The sequence below is a fragment of the Crocodylus siamensis genome, chromosome 5 (genome assembly GCF_052110815.1).
Source record: "Crocodylus siamensis isolate JL-2025a chromosome 5, ASM5211081v1, whole genome shotgun sequence".
Taxonomy (NCBI): Eukaryota; Metazoa; Chordata; order Crocodylia; family Crocodylidae; genus Crocodylus; species Crocodylus siamensis.
In genome coordinates this window covers 204,896,403-204,923,738 of record NC_143399.1, presented here as the reverse complement: position 1 = coordinate 204,923,738, position 27,336 = coordinate 204,896,403, and the positions used below count along the sequence as shown (strand labels likewise).

At 59.2% G+C, this 27,336-nt stretch overlaps 1 protein-coding gene across 2 annotated transcripts in view; it reads right to left on the bottom strand.

The window, feature by feature from the left end:
• Positions 1-1,895: 1,895 nt before the first annotated feature.
• Positions 1,896-27,336, bottom strand: part of PTPN23 (protein tyrosine phosphatase non-receptor type 23) — a 32,306-nt gene continuing 6,865 nt past the window's right edge. Inside the window, exons 3-25 of one of the 2 annotated variants that reach the window (XM_090047994.1) lie at positions 27,036-27,163; positions 22,428-22,504; positions 19,945-19,994; positions 19,190-19,321; positions 17,725-17,805; positions 16,907-17,038; positions 16,393-16,440; positions 14,854-14,910; positions 14,608-14,666; positions 14,146-14,225; positions 13,838-13,952; positions 12,596-12,661; positions 11,626-11,771; positions 10,994-11,314; positions 10,181-10,335; positions 9,025-9,176; positions 8,223-8,402; positions 5,645-8,060; positions 4,970-5,151; positions 4,635-4,739; positions 4,222-4,360; positions 4,020-4,136; positions 1,896-3,774 (exon numbers count right to left, since the gene is read on the bottom strand). In XM_090047994.1, the coding sequence (XP_089904120.1) occupies positions 3,226-3,774; positions 4,020-4,136; positions 4,222-4,360; positions 4,635-4,739; positions 4,970-5,151; positions 5,645-8,060; positions 8,223-8,402; positions 9,025-9,176; positions 10,181-10,335; positions 10,994-11,314; positions 11,626-11,771; positions 12,596-12,661; positions 13,838-13,952; positions 14,146-14,225; positions 14,608-14,666; positions 14,854-14,910; positions 16,393-16,440; positions 16,907-17,038; positions 17,725-17,805; positions 19,190-19,321; positions 19,945-19,994; positions 22,428-22,504; positions 27,036-27,163 (5,487 nt within the window). In that variant the 3' untranslated portion in view covers positions 1,896-3,225. Of the gene's footprint in view, positions 3,775-4,019; positions 4,137-4,221; positions 4,361-4,634; positions 4,740-4,969; positions 5,155-5,644; positions 8,061-8,222; positions 8,403-9,024; positions 9,177-10,180; positions 10,336-10,993; positions 11,315-11,625; positions 11,772-12,595; positions 12,662-13,837; positions 13,953-14,145; positions 14,226-14,607; positions 14,667-14,853; positions 14,911-16,392; positions 16,441-16,906; positions 17,039-17,724; positions 17,806-19,189; positions 19,322-19,944; positions 19,995-22,427; positions 22,505-27,035; positions 27,164-27,336 lie in introns of both variants that reach the window. The other variant, XM_090047993.1, reaches the window with a different exon arrangement.

Below are 27,336 nucleotides of genomic sequence, written 5' to 3'. Positions count from 1 at the left end.
TGTCATGCTCCCTCCGTCCTCCGGCTTGGCCCCAAGCTCCCTGGTCCGCTGGCGTTGCCTTCCTCCCAGACCTCCCAGTTTGCCGGTCCGTGTCACGGAGCTGCTGCTCACTGTGGGACCAGGGCCTTGCCCCTACGATCTGCGTCGTGAAGACTGGAAGCCTTCCCGTTCCTCCGGTGTGGCGTGCTGCCGCTCACCGCTCTTCCTGGGATCTGCTGCTTTCCCCCTCTGAGACGCAGCAAGCTTAGTATCGTGCCCCTGGGTTGAGCTCCAGGGAAGGGGCTGCGAGCTCAGCGCGCCCCGTTTGTAGGACCCGTCGCCCTCGCTTCCAGCTGCGGTAAGGCGTGGAGAGCCTGCTCCTATTGCTGCTTCTCTCCCTTTCCCCTGCAAGCGCCTCGGTCGAGTTTTGCAGGTTTCAGCCCATTGCAGACATCCATCCCGCTGCCCGTAGCCCATCTCCACGTCCCAGACCCTCTCCTTTGATTTTTGTTTTCATCGCATCAAACCATAGAGGGTTTTTAAATGTCCTTTTCCCACGTCCTCTCTGGTCAAAGGAGCTCTTCAGCCTTTCGCTTTGCCCCAGATGCTTCTCCTTTCGCCGCTGGGGCACTCTGCTGAGCTGAGCAAAGATCTTCTAGTGAGCATCCTCCAAGGAAGGTGCTTTCCAAATGGACCCCCCCTTGCGAAGGGCACGTGTTCCCCAAGGAATAAGGGCATCAGAGGTCTGGACAATCCCACCATCCCCGCTGTGGCTCTGGCTCTGGGCAGCCAGAAACATCCCCTTCCAGCTGAAAAGCTTTCTAACTGGAATCGTTGCTGCGGCACAAAGCAGCTTTCACAACCCCAGCCTGGTTGATGGGAGCTTGCGTCTCTGCATGCCAGGGGCTACTGCCTGCCTCGTGCCAGGGGTTCCCGTGAGTGCCAGGATGGAGCTAGTTAATGGTTAGCCCCTTCGCAGGCGGCGGGAGTTGAGCCGCGAGTCCGAAGCCTGCTGCTGGGTTAGGCCGCACCAGCTGTTCTCAACCTGTCCAGCATCCAGGCCCCTCCAGGGCTCTTCCGACCTTAGCGGCACCTGGTTGAGAATCACCGGCTGCTATAGACATTCGGGGGGAAAAAAATGAAGGTTGAGACTCGCCAATCCAAGGTGAGGGCAAGGCTTGCCCCTGCTCTCTGCCCTGTCTGGCCCCGGGCTGGAGGGGCAAGGGCCACCTGCGGGATCTCGTGCTAGCAGGGAAGGCGGCAGCAGAGCCCGGAGCAGCGGCCGCGGCCCGAGATGGGGGACGAGAGCATTTACCGGCTCACACAGCGCCTGGGTGGTGCAGCCTCCCTACCAGGGTCTCCCAGGACCCCTGGTCGACAAGGTGCCTCTTGACCCTGTCCCCTTGGAAGAGGAGGGGCGCTGTGCCCATCTAGGCCACCACCCTGGGCTGCCCTCAGCACTGGGCAGGGCATCACACAGCAGACAGACCCATCCGGCACACGCACGGGGAAGCGGGGCTGCACTGGGCTGACACCATGTGCAAACCAGGTCATTTTGCTGCCCCTGGGAGGCAAGTGGCACCAGTTTGGCTCCATCGGCCAGAAGCCTGGTTGGCCGTAACTTTCAGGGGACGGCTCCAGAGAAGCCGCCGGCTCCAGCCAAGCCCCTTGTTACAGCACTGGGAACTCCCACCACTGGAGTCGCACGGACTTGGGCCCTGGCCCAAGGGCTGCGTCCCCACCGGCGCGGCCATGCTCTCAGCTCGCTCGCTGCAGCTGGCGGCGGAGATGCAGCAGGCGCGGGTGCTTGTGCTCAGGGCAGAGCCAGCGCTAGCCCCCTCACTGTGCGCGCCCAAGCCCATCATGTTACAGACCTCCCAAAACACCGCCCCCGCCCCCCCGCCACAAGCAGCGAGCACAGCAGCCCCCAGTGCCAGACCAAACCTTCCATTTATTTTAGTAGCAAAGAGCTGAAAAAGTCAGTTCTGGTTAGAGGCAATCTGGAGAGAGATGGTGGCACCCAGGTGAAGGCAGAGACCCTGGACCAGGCAGGGCAGGTGCTGCAGGCCACAGCCCAGCTACATGCAGGGCAGGCAGGGCTCCCCGGGCACTGGCGGTAGCTGCTGCGCCCAGACAGACAGGGAGCAGGGGCCCAAGGTGCGAGAGAGGCCAGGCAGAGCCCCCAGCAGTGGAAGCTGCTCCTGGCACAAGCACGAGGCCGCAGCAACGGCTGGGATCAGGGTTTGCCTGCGCTGGTGCCCCAGCACCAGCCTCCTGGGTGCAGCACAGGCAGCAGCCCCTACGGCTCCTCTCCCGGGCCGGCAACTTTGGTGCTGCAGAGGGAGGGGTGGTGCCTGCAGGGATCCCACTTGCTCAGGGCCCTGCCGGGTGCAACGGACCCCGGGAAACGAGCTGAAGCCCCTTGAGTCTGAAGGGATGCTCTACAGCAGGCTTGCCGCCCGCATGGGCCAAGGCAAGGCCTCCAAGCCTTCCCCTCCCAGGCTGCAGGCCCAGCTCTGTGGTGCTGCTGACTGCACAGACCCCGCGCAGGAGCAGGAAGCAACGGGGCGGCGGGCCTGGTGTCGGACAAGAGCCTGCAGCTACAGGGCTCAGGAAGAGCATAGGGCCAGGAGGCAGCTGGAGTGCTGCACACAGCCAGAGCGGGGTCCTTGGTGCCCTCCAAGACGCTCCCCCCAGAGCTGAGGGCAGGCCCAGGCTGTGCCCCGCTGCCCCCAGCTTCCACACCAGATGGACCCCAGCGAGCTCTGCAGGGTGCCTGGCTGCCCCCAGGTAAAGTGCAATTGCCCTCGGTCTCCAGCGCAGGGGCAAGGAGCTCCGAGCCAGACGCCTGCCTGGAGGCATCAGCCAAGGAGAACCGCGGCAGCCGCCGGGATCCTGCCGGTGAGTGGGGGGCCGGGGCCGTGCAGCCTGGACTGCAGCCGGAGCCGAGCCTTCAGACAGGATGGGACATGACCCTCCCAACCTGCCCCGCTCCCCTCTCCTGCTGGGGAGGGAAGGGCACTGCTCAGCCCGGGGCCCTTACACGTCTGGGCTGGCTGCTCCCGGCAGGCCAGGCCAGACGTACTGAGTGGGTGGGAGCAGCCAGGGGCATCGCTGTAGTGCTGAGTACATCCAAAGCCCCCAAGTCCCGGGCTCTGCCCGTGTCCAGCAACTGCAGCTGGCTGCTGGGACCGAGGCAGGCGAGGGCTTTGGCATTGCCGGAGGCAGAGGCCCCCCTGGCCGCACTCAGGCCCTGTTGAGGGTCCAGAGGGGGTCGAGCATGCTGAGAGGGTCGTCGGAGGGCCGGGCGCCGCGCAGCCCCTCGCCGTCGTGGGGCTGCAGGAAGCTCTGCTTGCTGACGCGGGGCTTACCCCGCAGCGAGCTGTCCAGCGAGAAGGCCTCGGGGGTGAGCGAGGCCAGCAGCTCCAGCGACGAGGACGAGGGCGCCGCGCTGGCCGGGGGCTCTGCCGGGGGGCTCTGCCCTGGGCTCTCCTCCATGCGATTGCTGCTCTCTGCCTCAGGTGCCGCCTCCGGGGCGCACGTGGGGGGCAGCTCGGCGGGGACAGGGCCAGCACCGTCTCCAAGACTGGGAGGCGCTGCCGCGGTGGTGGCGGGGGGCACCGTGCCTGTCCCAGTGTCGCCTGTGGGGGCTGGCTCGGGCAGCAGCCAAGGCATGGGAGGCTCAAGGCCGGGGGCACAGGGCTTGATGCTCAGCTTGGCAATGGTGGCCTGGATGGAGCTGATGGGCATGTCCCCGCCCAGCACCAGGTCTTGTGGGTCCTGGTGCACGTAGAGCTGGAAGAGGAGAGAAGGAAGACATGTCAGACTGGTCCCACCAGTGCCCCCGTGCAGGCCCGGAGCCCCCACAGGCGCCTGGGAGCAGGCGTGGGCAGGGGCAACGGTGCCCCTACTCCGCAGATCAGGGGAGCCTGGGGCAGTGGGGCGCAGCCAGCACAACCAACCAGGCCTTGGCCAGCTCAGCGCAAGCTGCTGCAAACGCCTCCCTGCCACTGCCCCTTCCCCAGCTCAGGCAGCCCTACCTTGTGTGCGGCGCTGGGCGGGGGGGGCTTGCTGGTGCCAGGCGCAGCCACCCCATGTCTCTGCAGCACCTGCTCCGCGTGCTTGAGGACGGCCTCGTAGCAGAACTTCAGGTGAAGCTGGAAGGGAGGCTGGGGTGAGGGGCAGGGCCGGCCAAGCCGGAGATCCCGGCCCCGGGCCCCCCCCGCAAGCCCAGCCCAGTACCTTCTCCTGCAGCATGTGCTTCCTCTGCCGCCGCATGCGCTGGACGAGCTGGGCCAGGTCCGGGATGCCGTTGCCGGCCTCCACCTCCTGCATGGCCGCGTACAGAAGGCAGAAGGCACCCGTGCGGCCCACGCCCGAGCTGGGGAGAGGAGGGCATGGCGTCAGGGGGGTTACAACACTGAGCAGAGCCCCGGGGACGCAAGAAGAGTGAGGCAGGCACCCATGGGTGGGAGCAGCTGCCTTGCCCAAGCGCAGGGTGGGGGCAGAGAGAACATCCCTGGGGCGAGCGGAGGGAGCTGCCCCTCCCCCGGGGGGGCTGAGTAGGGTGCAGGGCACTGCGCACAGCCCTGCCGTATGCACACAGCCACCCCCCCAGGGAGAGGTGGAGGCCTGCACCGGCCCCCGGACTTTACCTGCAGTGGACGACGACGGGCGTGTGCAGGGGGCGCTGGTGGAGGTAGTGCCCATGCACCTCCTGGATGAAGCGCAGCAGGTTCCCCTTGCTGTCGGGCAGGCCCCTGCAGGCAGGGAAAGAGTCCTTGCTGCAGGGCCCCAGCACAGCCCGTGCGGGGGGCTCTGCACTGCTCAGCTTGGTCCCTGCTGAGAGCCGAGGACCTCCCTCCATCCTGCCCCAGCGGGGCATTGCGAGCTCTGCCCCAGGGGAACCAGCTGTGCCCCCCCAGCACCAGGCAACGGCACCCTCCTGCCCCCAGCTTGGTTCCCCCCCCCCCCACACGCTGGCACATACAGCTCGGGCCAGGAGGTGAACTGCAGGTGGATGACGGTGCGCTTGAGGCTCTGGTCACGGAACTGGAGTGTGATCATCCTCTCCACGTGCGTGGGAGCGGCTTTGAGGCTGGTCAGGGTGAGGGTGATGGGCCCCTGCACCATGGGCTGGCCCCGCTCTGCCGGGAAGTACCGCACCACCTTCTGCTGCGGGGAGAGCGCCAGCTCAGGAGGCCCCGCGCCACCCCAGCCCAACAGTGCGAGAAGCAGACTGCCCCTGCCCAGCTGACATCTCCCCCTGCCCCCCCGCGAGACCCCCAACTCCTCCCTAGCCTTCCCCAAAACCCCAGCCCAGCTGATGCACACAGGGGATGGGAAGGGGCTGTGCTCAGAGCCCACCAAAACCAGGGGCAAGACGACACTTGCTACGCCACCGATGCCTGGGCTTCACGCTCACTTGAGCCCCAAAGCAGCCAGGGCTGCCGCTCCCCCAGTGCTGCCAGTGTCCTTCTGGCCGGCTCCGGCCTGGTCTGTGGCTCACGGCCGCCCTGGGAGCTCAGCAGAGGAGACAGCCCGTGGTCCTAGCACTATAGCTGCACGCCAACCCACAGCGGACACCAGAGCTGCCTCGGTTTGCTTGGCCAGGGCCCGAGAGCAGCCGGGCAACGGGCAGGAAAGGCCGTTCCCAGGGTCTTACCTTTTCAATCTCCTGCTCAGAAACCAGCATGACAACAACTGACACCTTTTGCTCATAGATCATGAGCCAGAAGTCAGCAGCAGTGCCCACCAGCGGGGCCTGGGTGGCAATGATGGCAGGGCAGTAGGGCGAGAGATCCTCGATGCGGCTGGCGTTGATGTAGTCGTCCTTGCCGGAGTGCAGGACCATGCGGTTCCTGTCGTAGGGCATGATGTCCTGGTGCCGGTTCTTCATGGAGTAGCAGCGGGCGATGGCGATGGACAGCTGCCGGGCGTCCCTCTCCTGGGCATCCTGCAGGTCCTTCCACACGGCATCCAGCTCGCTGGCGCTGCCGCCTGTGGGCTGCTCCAGCCCGGCTACCAGGGCGCGGAAGCGCTCCAGCTCGGCTCGTAGGCGCAGGACGCGCTCAGGCTTCTCGTAGGGGTCGTTCTCGATGAGCTGCACGGCCCTGGGCTTGGCGCCGTCCTTGGCATCCGCCTTGGTGGGCTGCAGCAGCGGCTGGCTCACCGCTGCCTGGGAGCCCCCGTGCTGGCTCTCGGGGCTCGACGACAGGAGGTCGTCGGTGGAGGAGCTCTGCCGGTGGAACTGCACCTCGCCAGGAGCCGCGCCGGGGGTGAGCGAGGGCGGGGGCCGCTGCGGCAGGGCGGCTGTGGCTGGCGGCACCATGGTCAGAGAAGGCTGTGGGGACGGTGCAGGGGAGGGCATGGCCGGGCCTGCGACCACCACCCCACCCGGCATCTGGCTCAGTGCCGGGCTGGGCACGGGGGCCACGTGGCGCGGGCCGGACTGACTAGAGGACGCGGGCGGGGGGCCGCCCAGTGGTACGGGCCCCGGCGGCATCGGGCCTGCCTGGGTGCCCGGATGCTGGGCAGAAGAGGGAGGGCAGAAGGGCACGGCGGAGACGAGCGGGGCAGGGGAGCCCGCGGGCACCGGCTGCGCGGCAGGCAGAGGGTGGAGCTGCTGCCCCGGGGCCAGCATGGCGGCGGGGCCGGGCTGGGGTGGCCCGTGGGCGAACGGGATGTTCCCAGAGCGTGGGGGCAGCTTGTCCTGAGGCGGCAGCTGGTAGAGCTGGGTCCTCATGTGCAGGGCAGGCTGCCCGGGGGCCAGCGCAGCGGGCTGGCCGGAGAACTGAGGTGGGAACTGCGCTGGGGGCAGCATCGGGGCCTGCGAGAGCGGTCGGGCCTGCGGCGGGAAGACGGGCTGCTGCGGGAGTGGGGCTTGGGGCCGGCTCGGAGCCAGGAAGGGCGCCTGGGGCTGGAACGGCTGGGGCCGGACTGGCAGCTCGGCGCCGGGCGGGAGCTGGACGTGAGGGGGGAAGGCATGCGACGGCTGCCCGGCGGGGAAGGGGGGCTGGGGCGCAAAGGGCTGGACGCTCCCCTGCGCGTATGGGAACCGGGCGGCTGGGCCCGTGGGCATCTGTGGTGGGATGAAGCCGCCATGAGGAGGCAGCTGCTGCGGCGGCACCGAGCCCGCCACAGCATGGGGGGCCGTGCAGCTGGAGATGGGTGCCTGGATGCTGTCCACGGTGGTGGTGGCAGGTCGCACGCCCTGTGGCTGCTGTGGGATGTCCCTGCTGCCTTGGCTAAATGGGAGTGGGCCTGAGGGTGCCATGACAGGGGGCCTGACCGGGACAGTGGCAGGGAGACTGCTAGGCATGACCCCACCAGGGGAGACAGGCTGCCCCAGGCCGTAGGTGGCACCGGGGGTCCCGGGCGCTGGGCCAGAGACCGCCATGGGCATGTGCTGCGGAGAAGATCTCTGGGGGGCCGCTTGAGGCCCAGTGTAGCTTGGCTGGACGGGCATGGGGGCAGCACCGGAGTGCGTTATGCCTCGTGCCAGAGCGGCCCCTGGGAAGAGCTGAGGGCTGGGCGAGGGTGCAGATCCGGGTCGTGGCAGGGCCGGCTGCGGGGCTGAGGGCTGCATGCGTGGGGTGGGTGGCCCTGGGGGCCCGCTGTATGTGGCAGGGGGGAAAGGGCCCTGCACCGAGCCCATGGGCATGCCAGCGGGTGGGGCTGGCACCCTCCCAGGGAGGTAGTGCCCGGACAGCAGGGTTGAGGCTGGGAAGTGGCCAGGGACAAACGGGGCACCCGGTGGACCAGCCAGAGGGGGCTGCAGGGGGGCACTTGCCACGCGGCCAGGACCCACAAAGACGTCTGGGCCAGGGGCCCGGAGGCCGACACCCAGGGCAGGGTTGGCAGCGAAGGCGGCTGCTGTGTCAGGGGGCAGGCGGGCGAAGTGGGCGGCCAGCACATCCGGGGGCAAGCTGCGCAGCTCCTCAGGCAGGTCAGCCAGCGTGAGGGAGCCCAGAGACGGCAGCTCTGCCCCATCCAGGCCACCCGCGGCCTCTGGATCCGAGGACTTCTGCAAGGCGGGCTTGGGGGCTGTGGGCCGCGGAGGGGGCTTCTTCTTCATCTCCCTGCCAAGGCAAGGGAACACGGGGCATGCACCAGCAGGGTCTGGCCCTGCTTACCTACTCTTAAATATGGGGCTTGTGGACGTGCTGCCCCACACCCCTCACCAAGCCCCTGCTTGATTTATCTGCCCCCCACCCTGAGATTAAAGCAGGGGCGAGACTCACTTCTCCAGGACCTGCTGGCGGTTCTGCTCCGTTGCTTTGCAGGCTGCTCGGGCCTTCTCAAGGAGCTTGGCTGCTTTGCTCTCCAGGTCAGTGTAGAAGTCCTTCCCCTCCTGGCACTTCTTCATCAGGTCTTCGTAGGCCTCGTAGGACGCCACCAGGGTCTGGACAGTGGTGTTCCACCTGGAGACGTGCGGGTACAGGATGAGGGGTGGGGTATGGGCAGGGCACTGCTGGAAAAGCAGGGGACGGGCACAGAGCCCCCAGGAGGTCCATGTACATTGCACTTTCGCCTCGCCATCAAGACAACAGCACAAGAGTTGGAGATGTCAAGGAGCACGTGGCTGGTGAGACCCTCTGCTTGAACTGGGGACACGCTGCTCCCCATAGAGAGGTCTCTGTGAACAGATGGCAGAGCAAAGTCTGGTGCCGCCCACTGCTCCCCTACATTTCAGATGCTGTCGCACAGGGGCTGGGGGAGGCCGGGGATGACAGGCAACAGCACATGCTCATCCTGGCGAGAGGGTGAAGGGTTAGGAAGGCCACATAGGAACAATGTGGGACCTTCCAGAGCCAGCTGTGCAAGTGCTTCTAGGATGCACCAGAGCAGGCAGATCAGACCGAACCCATGGGTGGGCACCAAGGGACATTCACAGCCACCGATGTCCCGGCTGAGAGTCCCACCATCTCTGTGCCACTGTTTTCACAGGCCCAGGCACGCCCGGGGCTCTGCAGGCACCCTCTGCAGAGGATGCAGTGTGACCAGAGGACCCAGCTGCATGCACACCCGCTGCCCAGCACTCACTTGTGCTCCACCTCGGTGAGGACCTTCCGCACAGCCGCATACTTGACGTTGGCGTCAGTCAGGGCTTTCAGGATGTTCTCCTGGGCAGCCAGGTTCTGCTCCAGGTACACCTTGATCTGGTCGTATTTCTTCAGTTGCTCCTCAAAGAGTTTCTGCCCAGGGGGGAAGAGTAGAGGTTGGAGGTCACTAGTGATGGGGTGGGAGGAGAGTGAGCCTGGAGGCCGACTACAGAGCCTGCGATAGAGTCTGTGCAGTGAGATTGCGACAGGAAGGAGGCCGGGCCTGGCCTGGATTGTAAAGCCTGTGGCTCACTGCAGGAGACCTCTGCCCCAAACCCTGGTCATCTGTCCCAGGGACAAGGCATTCAGGTCTGACCAGTGGCTTCAGCTCTCTGGAAGGGGCTGAACAGTGAGAGATTGGACACCCGGAAATAACTTCTTTGCTGTTAGAGCAGGGAAGCAGAGGAAGAGATGCCCGAGGAAGCTGTAGTCTCCGTTCCTGGAGATGTTTGAGGAGAGCCATTGGTCAGGGCTGATCTAGGCGTAACCTGTGCTTATGGTCTCCTATGAAGATTTCCCAGGCTTCTGGGCTTGGCTAGTTGCCCTCCCCCTTCTGCCATGTGTGGCAGGGTGATTTTTAAGCCTTCCCCTGTTGGCTGCAGCCCAGGCTGGGGACTTTGACTGGGCTGTGCCAGTGCTCCTGCTGGGAGCAAAGCTGCAAGTTCCTGGCTAGAGGGTCTTGCCCCTCCACTCAAGGTCAGACATAAAGAAGGAATTTCCTACCCTGGTCAGATCTGTATGGACTGGGGGCGAGTTTGCCTTCCCAGGGAAAGGCCATGCCCACACTGCAGAGGATCTCTCGAGCCACATATTAACCACCATTTACAGCAGAGGACATTGGCTGCCGCGGTCCCCTGCCTTCCCTGTGGCAGGTTTGGGTGCAATGCCTGGTGCTGCATCAGGGTTGACAGTACTTTTACAAACAGTCTGGACCGCATTTTTTATCCAGCGGGCCAGATAGAAACTGGGCAAGAACATGAGCAAAGAGGAAGCCCATGAGTGGTGGATTCAGACTGCATGCCTTCAGTTCTCCTTGGCCAACCCACCTGGCCTTCTGCTGGCCTGGGAAACCCCACTCGCCTCCCAGCGCACCTCACCTTCATCTCGGAGCGGTCCGTGGTCACTAGGGAGGTGGTGATGTCGTCCTTCTGGATCATCTCCCGCAGCTGCTGCTCCAGGGACGTGCGTTGGTCCTTCATCTCCTGCACCTTGGACAGGATCCGCTTCACGTTCTGCAGCGCCAGGTTGTCATCTACAGGAGGAGGAAGCAGATGGACAGCTGAAGAATGCTTGCCAGCACCAGTCTTTGGACTCTGAGAGCCACAGGCCGCCCAGCTCCAGGGCCCACGGGTGCCAGCAGAACCAGGCTAACTGGTACTGGGGGAAAGCTGGAGCCTTGCACAGGTCACAGCCATCATGGGGGCCCAGCTCACTCATGCTGTCCCTGCAAGACAGGAGGGATCAGGATCACTCCCCCAGCCAGACAGCACTAGTGCTTGCTGCTGGCAGCAGGTAGCGGGCACATCCTCTTCCCACAGAGCAGCTGCTGGACAGACTGCACCCACTTGGCAGGGGTGCCCTGCCCCTTGCTCCTCTTCCCCTCAATGCTTCAGACTGTACCAGCTCGGGCTGAGCTCACGTGCCCTGCATGCCCCGTTGGCTCACATGGCAGCTGAGCAAGTCATGGGCACCTCTGGGGCACTTACAAGCAGTGGATTTCCCTTGCTGTCTGCTGGGGAGGGAGAGGCAGAAGATGGAGGAACAAGGGAGAACCTGCCCGTTTTTCTGCAGGACCTTGGCACTGGCTCAGTCTCAGCCCTGCAAGGGGGTAACTGGGGCCAGGCCGGGTCAGGCCAGCACTCCCAAGCAGCTCAGAGCTAGCTGCCCCCGCCCAAGGAGGCATCACTCACCTTCAGTGAGGGCAGGGGCAGGCAGGGCAGCCCGCACCTGCTCCAGGGGCCCGCTCAGCAGGCGCAGGTTGCCAATATGCAGGTTCATGGCCTTGTGCAGCTCTGTGTTGGTGAAACTGGCCTTCTCGTGCACCTCCATGTACTTGGTCCACTCCTTGCCCACCTCAGCCAGTGCGGGGGCTGGAGCTGGGGGTGATGCCTGCTGCGCCGGTGGCTTCCCCAGCAGCTCCTGCAGTTTCTGCTCCTGCATCTCGTCCTCATCCAGCAGGTCACGGATCTCCTTCAGGGAGGCCTCCACATCCGTGTAAACTCCTGAGAGTGCTGAGGGGCAGAGGAGGGGTGGTGTTACCAACTCCAGAGCTGTTCTGGACAGGATGCCACAAGGCATCAGATGGATGACCAGGCCTAGACTGGCAGATTGGGGGGGGCCCCCACAAACACCCACTTGACCCCAGGACTTGCACTAGCTCTCTACCCAGCCCAGCTGGCTACCACCTCTGGCTTCAAGGGGAAGACAAGACAGAGGAGACATGATTTGAAGCAGAGGACAGGCCCCAAGCATCCCATTGCCACCCTTGTGCTCTAATCCCCAGGCAGCGCCCGAGCACTGGCAGACAACCCCAGCCCCTCACCCTGCATGGACTGCACCAGGTTCTTCACGGTGTCTGGGCGCACGCTGAGCGCAGCGCACTTCTCCATCAGGACCGGGGGGATGTGGCTGTACATATCCAGGTTGTCCACCGTCTCAGGGTCCAGCTGCAGGGAGTCCATGAACTGGCTGTGAATACAAAAAAAAAGTGCTTGGGACCTGCCTGGGCTCTGCTGGAGAGATGAGAGCATCAGGCCCTGGTTTCTCACAAGCCGAGGATGCGGACGAGAGAGAGGAGCTGGAAAGACCCCAGAGCGCCCTGCAGAACGGAGACTGCTACTGGCGTGTGCTTTGCCCCAGACACGGCTGCAACTGCTGCCAACAGCACATGGCACTGCGGAGGTCCAGAGGGGAAGGGGGAGCAAGTGCTGGGCGAGATCAGGGACTGTTGCTCCTCAGCTGGCTGGGCCAGTGGCAGGGTCATCCCCTGCCCATCAGCACAGGCCAGGGGCACTTCACAAGCTGCTGGTGTTATATGTGCTCCAAACCGGGCACTCTGGTAGCATTGTGACCAGCTCTGATGCAAGGGCAGTAACTACACTAGGGGCTCCCAAACTGCTGGGGCCAAGGCACCGCCAACAGCCCTGGCAATTTCCAGCACCATTTATCACGCTCTGAATTGCCCTGGTGTAAACCACACGCCAGCACTTGCTGTGGCAGACCCTCCCCACGCATACCACAGCCAGGGACCCACGGCCCTGTACCCTCCCTTAGCCAATCCACTCAACATCTCTCCTCAGGCCTGACAGGGCCACAGCCTGCAGCACTTCAGCCCCGAGGGAATCCCCAGCTGCCAGTTGGCCTGGGGTCAGGGACACAACTGAGCACACTCGACTGGACCTGCGGGAAGGGGTCACTCCTTGCCAGCTGGGATGGGGGAAGACCGAATGATGGTGGAAGGGGTGAGCATGGGGTGGGGGGGTGGTCCCAGTTAGATGCGAGCGCACACGTACTCCAGCACTTCGTTCTTGGCCTCAATCTTCACCATCACTTCTCGCAGCAGCTTAGCCTTCTCCTCACTAGGACAGAGAAGAGAAGGGTGCTTAGCATGGGGAAGCAGGTAAGGGAGGGAGGCGACCCCTTGCTTGATGCCCTGCTACGCTCCCTGCTCCAGGCTGGCCAGCCTTCCCCAACCTGCTCCAGCCCCTCATCAGCCCAGCTGGAAGGGAGCCAAGAGGCAAGCGCTAGAGAGGGGAACAAGCTTTCCAAGGGCTGTTCTGGCTGGTGTCTGACTCAGGCTACACTACCAGGAGAGGCACAACCCACTCGAGAATCTCCGGTTAGCACTGGCTCCTACAATCCCACCCACCAACCGGCAGAGTGGGATCCTGGAGTCATTACTGACTCCAAGACAAACATGGGCCGACAATGCGAGGTCACGGTTGGCAGGGCTAACCGCACCTTGTCGTGCATCCACAGGTGCATCTCGAGCAGGTCCAGGGAGGTGATCCTCCCCCTCTATGCAACACTGGTCAGGCTGCAGCTGGAGGACTGCCTCCAGTTCTGGGCGCCGCACTTCAGGAGGGGTGTGGACAGCATGGAGAGGGTCCAGGAGGCCACTCACATGATCCGGAGACAACATGGCAGGCCCTACGGGGAGAGACTGCGGGACCTGAACCTGTTCAGCCTCCACAAGAGAAGGCTGAGGGGGGACCTGGTGACCATCTATAAAAACTCACAAGGGGAGACGAGAAGGGTTTGGGAAGAGACCTTGTTTTCCCAGCACCCCCCCCGCCGCATAACAAGGAATAATGGCCACAAATTATTAGAGAGGAGGTTTAGATCAGACATCCACAAGAACTACTTCACGGTCAGGGCGGCTAGGAGCTGGAACCGACTTCCAAGGGAAGTGGCGCTGGCTCCTACCCTGGGGGGGCTTTGAGAGGAGGCTTGATGCCTACCTGGCTGGAGTCATCTGACCCCAGTTTTTCTCCCGCCCAGGCGGGGGTCGGACTTGCAGATCTACAAAGGTCCCTTCGACCCCACTTCTATGATTCTATGATAAGCCCCTTACTGCCCAGCCCCAGCTGTGGGCATGAAGGACCCACCCCTGCAGGGAACATACCCCATGACAAAGCCTGTGACACCTGCAGACAGGGAACGTCCCGAGAAGTAACGACCCCCAGGGCCCCCTCATAGCAGCTGCAGGGGAGCCTGCCTGGGGAAGTGCTGGCTCCACGTCCCCCTCCACTCACCTGTACAGCGAGGAGGCCTCATGGGCAGCCATGGGTACCAGCTTGGCAAAGATATCTGGGCCCGTGACAGCAGGATCGGTGGGGTTGACAGGTAGGGCCTTCACCAGGGGGGCACCTGGGTTCACAACAGACATGGATGTCATTATTGTGTCTGAGGCAGCACTGGCAGTAAAGGGTTAATCAGGGCTTGGCCCTGTTCTCTACCCTTGGCCACACACCGGTGCTCTGACATGTTCCCATCCCTTCTGCTGCCGGAGCAGACCGAGTGCTGGTAGCGCCAGACCCATGCCGTGCCCAGCCCCTCTCACCTTTCACAGATTGCAGGGTGTCCAGAGCAGGGACGGCTTCATGGTAGATGAAATCGTTGTCTTTTTTGGCCGAGTTATACCTAAAAAAACCCCCACAGAAGTGACTGTCAAGGCTAAGAGATCATGCATTTGCTGCCTCTGGGAGGCTGAAACAAGCACTGCCACCTCTGCTCTATAGGCCAGGCAGTCAATGGCTGGGGATCTGCCTGGGGAAGAGGTAAGAGTGAAGTGCATGTGACGGTGCTCACGTTGAGCCACGTGGAGCTGGAAGGTGCATGCAGACCAGGGGCAAGGGGGGGAAAGAACCGTGGCTGCACCTCGGCCTCGTCTATTTAATACGCACTGAAAACACACAGCTCCCCAGAGCCAGTCCAGGGAGCAGAAGGGAAGGGAGGGTCTGCCAAAGACTGGGCCCAGAGCGATACAGAACAGATAATCCAGCCACACTTGTTCAGCACTCACTTCCCCCCGATCACGTCCATCGCGAACCTCAGGGCTTCTTGGACAGTTTCCGGCTGACCCTAGGAGAGAAAGCCAGAGTTAGCCGTAGTCACCAGCACCCTGCGGGGGCCAGTTTTAGTGTGCTGCCCCCTGCTATCTGCAGGGGATACGCACACACTGCACTGCTAGCGTCCTGAAGAGACACCCAACCGCAGAGCACGAGGTTTCTAAACACAATCAGCACCGTGGGAGGTGGGGGGGAAGTACCTTTGCCAGTTTGATGGCTTCGTTGAGTTTATCCAGAGCACTCTGGAAGTAGACAACCTGCGGAGAGAGGCAGGGTTAGTCTGCCTCACCCCCCTAGGAACAGAGGGGCCCAAGAACACGAGACCTGCCATAGACTGGGTCAGATCACAGGTCCAACTTGCCCAGTCTCCTGGATCACACCACAGCTGAAAGCAGATGTGGGAAGGGAGACTGACCTAGGTGTGCCCATGGTTCCCCCCCCTTCTTCTCCCACTTGCAGCCTCCAGCATTTGAGATCTAGGAAGCTCTGATTCAAAGGCTGTGCCCCTCACTCCTGTGTTCAATACCTGCTGATGCCCCTTTCCAGGCATGTGTCCAATCCCTTTGTGAATCAGGCCAAGCTGTCAGCTTCAACCACACCTGGTGGCAATAAGCCCCACACCAATTCCATGACGTGAGAAAACTTCCTTGTATTAGCTTTAAACTGACTACTTACTAGTTTCATTTTGTGACCCCTCATTCTCATATGGAGAGAGGTGGTAAATAGCAAATCCCTATTCCATCTCTGAAGGCATTTAAGACCCAGCTAGACAAAGCCTTGGCTGGGATGATGTAGGTGGGGCTGGTCCTGCTTGGAGCAGGGGGCTGGACTAGATGCAACTGCCGGAGGTCCCTTCCCACCCTTGTTTTCTAGGATTCTATGACTTTCTCTTTGTCATTTAAAAATTTTGTAAGCCCTTATCATGTCCTCCCGAGAACAAGGCAGCCCCACAGCGGTCAGTCCCCAGCGCAGAGACACTTAGGACAGTCCAGTTCTATGAAGCACAGCACAGCTTTCTAAGACAAGAAAGCACCAAGCAACCAAACCTAGTGAAGGTGCCCAGCCCATGACAGCTATGGCTATGCCCTTGAGAAAGGATGTAGATGAGGGTGCTGCGACACACCACCTACTACAGAATAACGCAGCTACAGCCATCACGCATGATGCTCTGCCAGCTTGGTTTCTACAGCTAGTGTTGCCACTTGGAAATATCACATGCTGCAGGGGACCCCAGTGTCTGGGATCGAAGGCAGCTCGCCCATGCTCACAGAGATTCTGCTCTGCCACCAGGGTCTGCAACTCGCATCGCTGACATATACAGCTTTCAGCTTTAACTCTTGTCCCTCTGCCCGAGGGCAGCTAATGGCCACTTTTGCAGGACACCAGCAAGAACAGGAAGCTTGGTTGGCTGAAAGCCCGCCCAGGAACAAGGAAGGTGGCATGGCAGTTTCCACGGAGGAGAGACTGATCAGCCTTTGCGTTCCAGCTCAGACACCGGCTCATAACAGGCAGGTGCTGCCGAGATCGATTTTAACAGACCCTTGAGTGGCCGCTGTTTCAGCACCAAGGACAGACGCCCGCCCCGCCAGGACGCGACACCCGGTCCCTCCACGGCACGGGAAAGAGCTGCTCTCCACAGCTCCCACGCTGCTGACTCAGTCAGCCTGCAAGGTGCAACCCTCTACTCCTTCTGCGAGCATTCACCTAGCAACAGCAAGCAGCGACTGGGCTCTACTTACTCGCTCTCCAAACTTCTGCTGCTCCTCAGCCTGTTTTCCCATATGCAACTGCAAAGAAACACACGCCGGATGGTAAGCAGACAAGTTCCACCGGATGCCCTGGGGTGCGGGGCGGTGCCCAACATCCCCCCAAAAGGTTGAACCTGGCCCAGGGAAATGCCTGATTCACAGCTGTCCCCACTGATCTCACCCATGTGCTTGCTCTTGCTGGAGACTCTGCCTGTGCCACAGCTGCTGGGGACAGGGACTGGCAGCACGGGTAAGAGCAGGTGGCTCGGATGCTGCAGGGGCAGAGATCTGCAGCTCACAGTGTGAGCTGACAACACAAGGTTGCTGACCCTTGCCCTAGGGAAAGGTTCAGTGGCCTTGTAGCACCCTGTATTTCACCTGTCTTCAAGGACAATCCTGGCTGTGGGGAACCACTATCAACAACCGAAGGTGGAGGGAGGCACTTCCCCAGGTGCCAAAGAACATGACATGTTCTCAAATGTACAGCCTCGTCTCTCCCACTTACGTGAGCTACGGCCGCGAAGTAGTAAATCTTCATCTGCACTAGCTTCTTCCAGTCTTTCTGGATCTTTCCTAGCAGCGAGGCCGTCTCGGAGTTCTCCAGTGCCCGGCAGGCCTCTTTGTAGTAGTCTACCACCTGTGCGGGGAGAGGCGGCCAGAGGGAGCATGAGTGGGGTTCACAGCAGTGGAGAACCAAACTTAAAGAGCCGGTCCCGGGTCAGGCAGGAGCAAGACCACAAGGCAGGGACGGGGCTCGCTGGAATGCAGCCATGTGACTTCATGGTTACATAGGCAGGGTAACGAGCTGCTGACTGACGAGACAGTCCAGCGCCCCTGGATATGACCCTCTCCATGCAGGAACTAGCAGGGTATATACACAGACCACACAAGCTAAAGCGTAAGCCCAAAGTAAATGTGACCCTGAGGCCAGGCTGCCCCAAGGTGCCCAAGTACTGTGATCATCATGGCTTTCTGTAAGCCCCATCCACACTGGATTATGGGGGGTTCACACAGATTCAAGTGACTTGACTCTTTGCACCTTTCTAACAAATTCCTCTCGCACTCAGTGGAACTTGGACAGATCCTCCCAACTCTGCCGCCAGCGGAGTCGGCTCAGCGAGTGGCAGCGAGGTCTTATGGGGATATTTTCCATTCCTTCCAAACTCCTTTGGCCCAGGGTTGAAGACTGCAGTGGATGCTGATATGGGACAGGGGAAGCATCTGAAGCAGCCCTGGTCAGGACAGCTACTGCCATAAATGGTACGGAGCCTGGCACAGCAGAGACAAAAGAGCTGGAGTGTCGGCGCCACCCCCATCCCCCACCTGGGCACTGATCCTGGCCACGAGGAAGCTCTTCCTGTTGTCCAGCATAGACTTTTCCAGGAGACACTCCTGAGCTTGGCCCTTGAGGAAAAGAGAGACACAGGGAAATGATCACCTTCTTCCTGGGTATCACACTGCTTCATTCCAGCACTCCTCCAGAGTTGGTCTTGCCATCACCTCCCACACAGAGGACTTTTTGGCAAAGGCAAATATACTTAAAAAACAATAATCAAAGCCAAGAGGCCCAAGTAGCTCAGGGGATGAACAATGCACCAGGATAAAGCCATTCCAAAGCCCTTGGAGCCAGCAGTAGCCAGGTGACGCTGCGACCTGAAGCACAAACCCCTGGCTGCGAGCAGTGGGCAGGCGGATTCAGTCCAGGATTGGTGGACTAAGACCCACTGCCAAAATTAGCCACCTAGGTGCAGCGATAGCTGCCAGGTCAAGAAAGGACTGAGGGCCGTGAACGCTGAACTGCGCTCTCAGTTGGAGGGGAGGTGCCAGGACTGAGGCAGACTGCTGGTCCATCCAGCGTCCCCAGACAGCATTCACTCGGTGGGTTGAGCGACCTGAGCCAACACACACATTTGGGTCATTCCTGTTGGTGCAAGGCCCCAGCACTCCCTAAAGACAAACAAAGGCCGGTGATCCCCCACCAGCCAGAGACTTCCATCCCTTCTGTCTCCTCCAGGGAGCCTGGACTTCCTGCACTTCATGCATTAAGTTCAGCAAAATGGATGGACTCAAAGCCACCCTATTTAAAGTGTTCAACATCAAAATCCCCTCTGCCTTCCCAGGTCTAGGTAACCTCAGCCAAACTGTTCACCAGCAGCTGTTAGTCTCCCACGGCTCCTTAGAGAAGCAGGGACATGCAAGGAGCAAGACTGCTTAATGGGAGACATGGAAAAGCAGGAGGTTCCTGACCTGCCCACCTTGACAACGCCAAGGTACCTTCATCACCTTCCATATCAACAGCCACCTGTGCAGCCTCTTTCCATGCCACGCTATTTCCCTCAATTTGAAAATCAACTCCCACTGCTTGCTCAGGCCCCTATGCCAGACAGCTCGAGGTCCAATTCTGATAACAGTCATGAAGACCCACAAGCCAGGATGCAATGCTGTAGCTGGACAAGAGAGTGTTCCTGCCCCACCACAGTGGGATCAGCATCTGTCCTACAGCCTGAGGCACAACTCCTCCCATAAAGTTGCACTTTAGAGCATCTTGAGGAGGATAACATCTTGGAAAGCACCAAGACAACTCAGACCTTGTCCATATAATCTAATGGCCCTGCAAAAGGCTTCCCCTTGAACTAGGCTTTGAAGCAGGCACGCAGAGGGAGATTCAGGTCTGGATGCATCTTCTCCCCAGCTCCAGGCTTAGTTAATGCCTTTAAAAATTAAGTATTTGACAAGCCTAGATCCCAGGTAACTGGGATCGGTGGCACGACTAATGCCTACTACCTACCAGCATGAGGTTGATGTTGAGATTCAGGATCTGGTGACTCATGTCCACACTGTAGGAGTGAGGGAAGTGATCCCGCAGGTAGGTGAAAGCCCCTGCCGCACACTGGAAATGGGTGCAGGAAACCTTCATGCCCTGACCGGGGAGAAAGCACACATGCATGTATCAGCAAAAGCATGTTACACCCAAGCTGTGGCTGCCCGTAAAGTCCCAGGTACAGTACGTGGTGCTGGGTTTCACTTGCTGTGCTCTTAGTAGGTTGGGACATAGTGACCCCAGGACCTGCACCCCAGACACACTTCCACAATCAGTGCTAGCTGCAATCTCTCCCCTTCTGACAGGATGGTGCAGCTGGCAGGATGCTCAGGGGGGCCATACCAGGACACTATAAGACCAGCCCTTTGCACTGAGGGTGGGGTAGATTGTGCTTTTGGCCAGAGGAAATATTTCAACAGCCTGCTGCAATACTACCCTGTGATGTTACGCTGTAGCAGACTGCCCAGGGCTTGAATAGGCATTGCTTTTTGATTCTGCAACTACACACAAACCTTGTTCCTTCATCTTTGCCAGCCACAACTCTCATATTTGAAAGAGGGGATTAAAACATTTTAGGCCGTGAGATTTTAAATGAGTTAATGATGTTGAGTCCCCAAAGGGGATAAACCATGACCATTTCAGAGGCTCTCAGTCCTACAGGCCTCTGTGCTACTATTGTTTGGGGAAAAGAGGCAAAAACTGAATTGTTCCAACAGCCTTACCTCCTCTGACACTCTCTTGTCCATGGCACCCAGCATGGAGTGCAACGCCCCTGTTGGAAACAGAAGGGTCAAGTCAGGCCGTCGGCAAAAGTAAGGGCAGCCACATTTACCAGACTACACACATTGCATGTCCATGATCACAGCTCCTAAAGGAAGACTCTTCCAGTAAAACGAACCCACTGTAGGTTCATAGAATCAATGAGTAGGGAGGGACCTAGACAGATCATCTAGTCCGACCCCCTGCCATGGGCAGGAAGGAGCACTGGGGGTGGCAGGGGTCATAAGACCCCAGCCAGGTGGCTATCCAGTCTCCTCGGGTTACTGAAAGCCCTTGGCCAGGCTGTGGTACTGGCACAGCTACGTTTGTGCTGGATGTTTTATACTGACATGGCCATAAAATACCAGTTTCTAGTGTACAACATCTACCTTCTCCGCTTCCCTTCCTGTTAAGCAGGAAAGCTGATTTTCTGACTGGGTAGATGTCCCCTGCTTTGATTCCTGCTCCATGTTACAGCAGCTGTTGCACTGCTATTCCAGGAGTCACCTAACTTCATGGCTTCATTGTTCCTCACTCCAGGGGTGTTTACAGTCATCTCTGGCTTTTAAAGGGTCTTGTAACCTCTCAAGGCAATTTTGTAGTCTGCTAGCTGCTCCGGGTCTCTCTCCTCCCATTTCACAATCTTGGAGACTCTTCAGCTCTTTTAAACTGTATAGCTCTGCTCAAGGAGACCAGCCTAGCTAGGGTTTCAGCTTTAATTGTGGGGCAGAGTTGTGTGAGGGTGCATGCACCCCAGAGAATAGTTTTCGACAAGAAATGAAGGAGGCTGCGATGTCCAGCTGCAAACACCAAGGGGGGTGTCTAGGAGGCAAGAACACTGCTCACAGCTGGAAGTGGCCACAGCTGTTTGCTAGTGGCTTCCTGACTCTAACAGCGCTGAGGGAGTTGAGGTGACCAGGGACAATTGGGATTGTGGCCCCAAGTCTCACTGAGAAGTGAGCACACAGCACCCACGAGCCTCAGGCTGCAGCACTGAATCCATGCAGGCTCCAGGGAATGCTGCCCAGCACTTACCTCCTTTCTCAACATCTGGACGTTGATGTAGCTGGGGCTGGTCCTGCTTGGAGCAGGGGTTGGACTAGATGTGACCTCCTGAGGTCCCTTCCAACCCTCATTTTCTATTTTTCTATGATTCTACCTGGCTCGAGGAGATATGGTTGTAGCCCCATGCCTGCCCCGGCCTGAGGTTTCCCCCAGGATACCCCAATTCATGAGGCCACGACTTTACTGAAAATCCAAATTGACTTAAGGAGGGTGAATCTTTGCCCCAACAAGCGGAAGTTTGCTCCATTTCGCTCAGATCCAGGTCTAAATATTGCATTTTCTTATATACCATGTGCACCTTGTTTCTGAAATGTAGAATGAAGGAATGTTTCTCCCCGAAAGATAGTCTCATGGAGCAGGGGCAAAGCCCAATCTTCAGCTCCCTCACCCCCCCAATTTCTGAACAGGCAAAAGCTACAGGTTTAAGCCTCTCACCGCCACTGCATAATTGGCAGCAACTCTTAGCTGCACAGCTAAAGTAACTACCAGGTTTGCAGTGTGCACAAAATGGTTAAAATGATAGTTGCTGCTGAAGACTGAACTCCCTCCCTCCCTCACTGCAGTGCTGGGTGGGTGAGGGGGAGGCAGGAGGAGAGAGAAAAAGAACAGGAGTCATTTCATAGTGCCTCCATGCTTCTATTCCAGGCAGAAAAATCAGCTTCCTTGCTTAAGATGCGCACGCCAATTTTGGAGGATGAATGTTTGAGGGAAAAGCTGCATGTGTGGCAGTTAAACTGATACAGCTTTCATGCAGGTATGTCCTGGATTTGTCAGGTGCAGTAAAATGTGGACACACTGCAATGTCATTCACCGAGAAAGGGACAAGCTCTCCTGGCTAGGTCCTGGAATCTGGCTTTTCTGTTTCTCTCTCTCACGCACAAATGAACACAAGAACCAAAACCCAGAGGCACCCACTCGGTACTGAAACATATGTCTGAGCCAAAACAGAGTCTGTCAATCCTGGGTAGGCCTTATCTGTGCTCCGAAGGTGCCTGACAAGACCATCATGGAAGAGAATCATCCTTGACTGCACACAAATACAGAGTCAAACACCTTGAACGTAGCCTGAGATCAAAGGCTACAGGACATACAGAAAAGAAACGCATCAAGGGCTGTGGTTTGGCCAATGTTGTAAAGCGACAAGGGCCTCATTCAGCGGCCTTCCCTGTTCATGGCAAGGCACTAAAAGGCACTGCACCTTCATGGAGGCTGCCTAGGTTCTCTACCCTCTCAGGTCCCCCCCAGCACAGTAGGAGATGGGTCATGCACAGAGGAAGGGCTGGCCAGGGAGAAGGACACTTGTCTGGGGTTGAACAAGCCATGGCAGACTCTCTGCAAAGAGGCTGCCAAGGAAGCCACGCCATTGTGCTCTGGGCCTTACCAAGATTATAGAGGATGCAAGCCTGCTCATACTTGATATCTTCATGAGTAACTGTCTTGCCAGAGAAGATCTCTGTCCTGTGGAGAGAGGAGACGAGTGAGTTACTGCCTGCCACAAAGGAAGCTAGCAGGATGCCCTAGGGCACAGCCCAGCTGCCCATGGAGCACACATTGGTGATGGCTTCAGGAGAGGTGCATGGGTTAGTACTAACAGCTCTGACAACTGGCCTGGAGCCAAATGATCTAAAAGACTGCAGGTGACCAACGCCAGCCCAGCTCTGATGTTTCAGGCCATGGGCAGACATGACATTCAAACATTTTCAAAGGGGAGGTGAGACCTGCTACTCAGCTTGAATTGACCATTACATCTGCTCATGCCTCTCCTGGAGTAAGCAAGCTAACCTGCTGTAACTTTAAACCTGAATGAAATGGGCTTGTTAATGCTGGGTAACAACTTACTAGTGCAGCCGCCAGCTCCATCCACACTCTTTGATCTTAGTTGTGATCCACCATCCCAGACTACTAGTGAAATACTGCATAGCAGTTAGAGCAAGAGGGAGTGAGCCTGACCTTCTCCAAGAGAGGCAGGCTGTGTCAGCAACACAGCAGGACATTGGCACCACTCACATGCTCGCCCGGGGCTCTGTAGGGATGGAGCCGCCCTACTTCTGCATGCGTCAGGACAGCCTGACCCCAGCTACTCCATGTTGGAGGATTGGGCCAAAAGAAATCTGATGAGGTTCAATAAGGAGAAGGGCAAAGTCCTGCACTTAGGATGGAAAAATCTCACATACTAGTGCAGGCTGGGGGCTAACTGGCTGGGCAGCAGCTCTGCAGAAAAGGACCTGGGGGTGACACTGGACAATAAGATGGATGAGAGCCAGCAGTGTGCCCTCGTTGCCAAGAAGGCGAACGGCATCTTGGGCTGCACTGGTAGAAGCTTTGTCAGAAGATCGAGGGAAGTGATTTCCCCCTCTATTCAGCACCCAGGAGGCCACATCTGGAGCCCTGTATCCAGTTTTGGGCCCCCTCCATCAAAGAAAGGATGTGGACACGTTGGAGAGAGTCCAACAGAAGACAATGAAAATGATTCAAGGGCTGGGGGACATGTCTTGTGAGGAGAGGCTGAGAGAGCTGGGCTTATTTAGTCTGCAGAAGACAAAACTGAGGGGGGATTTACTAACAGCCTACACCTCCCTGCAGGGGGTTGCAAAAAGGATCACAGAATCAATGAGTCGGGAGGGACCTAGACAGATCATCAAGTCCAACCCCCTGCCACGGGCAGGAAGGAGCACTGGGGGTAGCAGCGGTCATAAGACCCCAGCCAGGTGCCTATCCAGTCTCCTCTTGAAGATCTCCAGGGAAGGTGAGAGCACCACCTCTCTGGGGGGGCCTGTTCCAGGCTCTGGCCACCCTTACCGTGAAGTAGTTCTTCCTAATATCTAACCTAAACCGCTCCTCCCTCAGCTTGTGGCCATTGTTCCTGGTGACTCCAAGGGGGGAAAGTCTGTTCACCAGGGCCCCGAGTCCCTGCTGCTGGCCCCTGATAAGTTTGTAGGCAGCCACAAGATCCCCCCTCATCTCCTCTTGCGAACACTGAAGAGAGTCGGGTCCCTCAGCCTCTCCTCATAGGGCTGGCCACAGAGGCCCCCAACCATGCGAGTGGCCTCCTCTGGACCCTCTCCAGGTTCCCCACGTCCCTCTTGAAGTGCGGCGCCCAGAACTGGACACAGGACTCCAGCCGCGGCCTGACCAGCGCCGCATAGAGGGGGAGCAAGACCTCTCTGGACCTGTTAGTGCTGCCCCTGTTGATGCAGGGCAGGGTGCGGTCGGCTCCGCCTATTGCTTCATCGCATCGGCGACTTATATTCATCCTGGAGTCAGTCCCGGCTCCAAGATCCCTCTCTGCCCCTGTGCTGCCGAGAGGGGCAGCCCCTAACCTATAACCATAATGCTGGTTCCCTCTCCCCAGGTGCAGCACCCTGCACTTGTCCTTGCTGAACCGCATCCTGTTCAGATCACCCGCTTCTCCAACCTATCCAGGTCTGCCTGGATGCGGTCCCTGCCTGCCGGTGTATTCACTTCACCCCCCAGCTTGGGGTCATCAGCGAGCTTGAGCGGGGCGCTCTCCACCCCCTCATCCAGGTCACTAATGAAGAGGTTGAACAGCACTGGCCCAAGGACCGAGCTCTGGGGGGCTCCGCTGCCCACACCCCCCAGGTCGACATCGACCCGTCCACCACCACCTCTGGGTGCGCCCCGGAGGCAGTTTGCCATCCATGTGACCGTGCAGTCATCAATGCCGCAGCCCCTCAGCTTGCCCACCAGAACTGGGTGGGACGCTGTGTCGAAGCCTTCTGGGAGTCCAAGAAGATGACATTGACTTCTTCCTCCTTCCCATCTAAGCTCTTTGTTACCTGGTCATAGAAGGAGACCAGGTTTAGTCAGGCAGGATCGGCCTGGCATGAACCCATGCTGGTTACCCCTCAACATCGCTTCCCCTGCAGGACTCTCACAGATGAGGCCCTTGATAATTTTTCCAAAGACCTTCCCCAGGATAGAAGTGAGGCTGACTGGCCTGTAGTTGCCAGGCTCTTCCTTCCTCCCCTTCTTGAAAATAGGGACCACACTGGCCCTTTTCCAGGATGAAGCTGGACTGTTCTCAGTGGGGGCAGATGACAGGACAAGGAGCAATGGGCTCAAGTTGCAGCAAGGGAGGTTTAGGTTGGATATTAGGAAAAAACCTCTCACTAGCAGGGTGGTAAAGTACCGGAACATGTTACCCAGAGAGGTGGTGGGATCTCCAGGAGGTGTTTAGGTCTGGCTCAACACTCCCTTGTTCTTGTATTAGGGGAAAGGAGCAGTTCATCTGCCACCCCATCCAGGTCACTGTTTTGTACATCTCCCCATCCTGAGAGAAGGGGGGAATGATGAAGATTAACAGGTAGTTCGGGGGCTGGCATGATCAGGCTACTCTGGGAACACTGCACCACTAGCAGACTTTGACAGGCAGAGGATGCTTCCCAGGGATGAGCTCCATTTGACACTTCTGAGATTGAGGCTGGCTTGATCTGCTGCAGCAAGACACAGCCCTCATCTTCCTGCCTGGTACCCAAGGGACCCAGCAGAGGCATGGTAACTTTGTCATGTGCTTTGTAGCTGTGGTGCATAAGGGGGTGGAGCAGACACTGTCGGAGTCTGGATATGCAGTTGATTGCGAACAGAGGAATATGCTCAGTGGACTAAGGGGTCCCTTCCTCTCCGATATCAAGCTGGCACCTAGCACTTGAGCTGAAAGCATGTCGAGCGTAGGTACACACTGCCCACGTGTGTGCACAGCAAGAGACACAAGCTCACCTGGCTGCTGCCTCTGGCACAACCCAGCCCACCCCTACCCCAGCATCCTGGGGACAGCAGTGGGCCACCATCTACCACATGTTCCCTGCAGGCCTGGTCTCAGCTTGGCTCTCACCATGGGTCACTGAGGGGACAGGATGCAATACCTCCGCTGGGGCTCAGGTTACTGGGACACCACCATGCCACCCAGAAAGTGCGTGTCAGCAACAGGCCAAGTGCAAATGCTGCAACAGCAATACCTCACTGCTGAACGGACCCTCAGTTAGCTCCTGTCAGCCTGGGCTGACCCACAGCATGCTTAACACTTGTACCCCTAGACTGCCCTATTGCCCCAGGAGTAGGGGATTGTATTCGATCGTTCTGTAGTCATTCTATAGCATGTGACATTTTGCAGCAAGGAGCCCTGGTTGCACTGGAAGGGGTCATGGGCTTGCCAGCCCTAGAGCACAGGTAGGTAGGCAGTGAGGAGAGAACATGTCAGGCCCAGAGCAAACACAGAGGGCAGAGTCTCTGGGTTCGTCCCATCCTGCACAGGTCACTGGGAAGGCTGGAGCGGGGAGGGAGTCCTGGGCAAAGCACACACAGGGCTGAGGGGAAGTTCCTAGCACGGGAAGGGAACAGTAGATTTATAGACTGTAAGGGACCTTGGAAGATCATTGGGTTCAGCCTCTGCACCAAGCAGGAAAGATAATTGGGGGTCAGGTGACCCCAGCAAGGTGACCGCCTAGTCTCCTCTTGAAGATATCCAGGGTAGGTAGGTGACTGCACCACCTCTGGAGGGATCTTATTCCAGAGGGATCTTATTCCAGTCTAGACACCCTGACTGTGAAGAAGTTTTTCCTAAAGTTGAGCCTGAATCAGTCTTCCAGGAGTTTGTGGGAAGGAGCACGAAGAGAAAGAGCAGGGGTGGAGGCGCAGAGAAGACCTGCAAGGCAGGGTAGGGACAGGGCAGAGAGGGGTGAGCTGGTCAGAGGGCAGGTCACCCAATAACCAGTGCAGGAGAGCTGCAGGCTGGAGAGTAGGATGTTCCAGCAGTCTAGGAAGGACCTGAATCCCCAAGGAAACAGACAAGGGACAAAGCCGCTTGGCTCACAGCATGCTCCTGGAGTCCACAGGAGTCCCTCCTTCACCTGCCCTACTCCTGCTGTTGGGACGTGCTGGGAAAGGGCTCCTGAGCTCCCCTAGGGCAGGCAGACAGCTGGACACAGACCTGCCATCATGCGGAGGGGAGGGGGACACAGCACAGCCTTACCAGGTGATGGGCACGGCCGCCTCCTGCTCAGCCCCCATGGGGATGCGGCTCTGCAGGTAGTGGAGCTGCCCGAAGTACTTTCGCAGGATGCTGCAACCCTCGAAGTCCCGGGGCACATTTACCGCGTTCTGGGGAGAGAGCGGAGGGTAGGAAGCATGAGAGAAAGGTCCGGTGCTTAGACAGGGGTGGGGGGTGCTCCCAGGGGAGGGGCTACTGGCACCCCCAACAGCAGTGCCTCTCAAAGGGACATGGCTTGGTGCCAAGGCAAAGGCGACCCCCAGAGCGGTCCTCTCTGGTGATG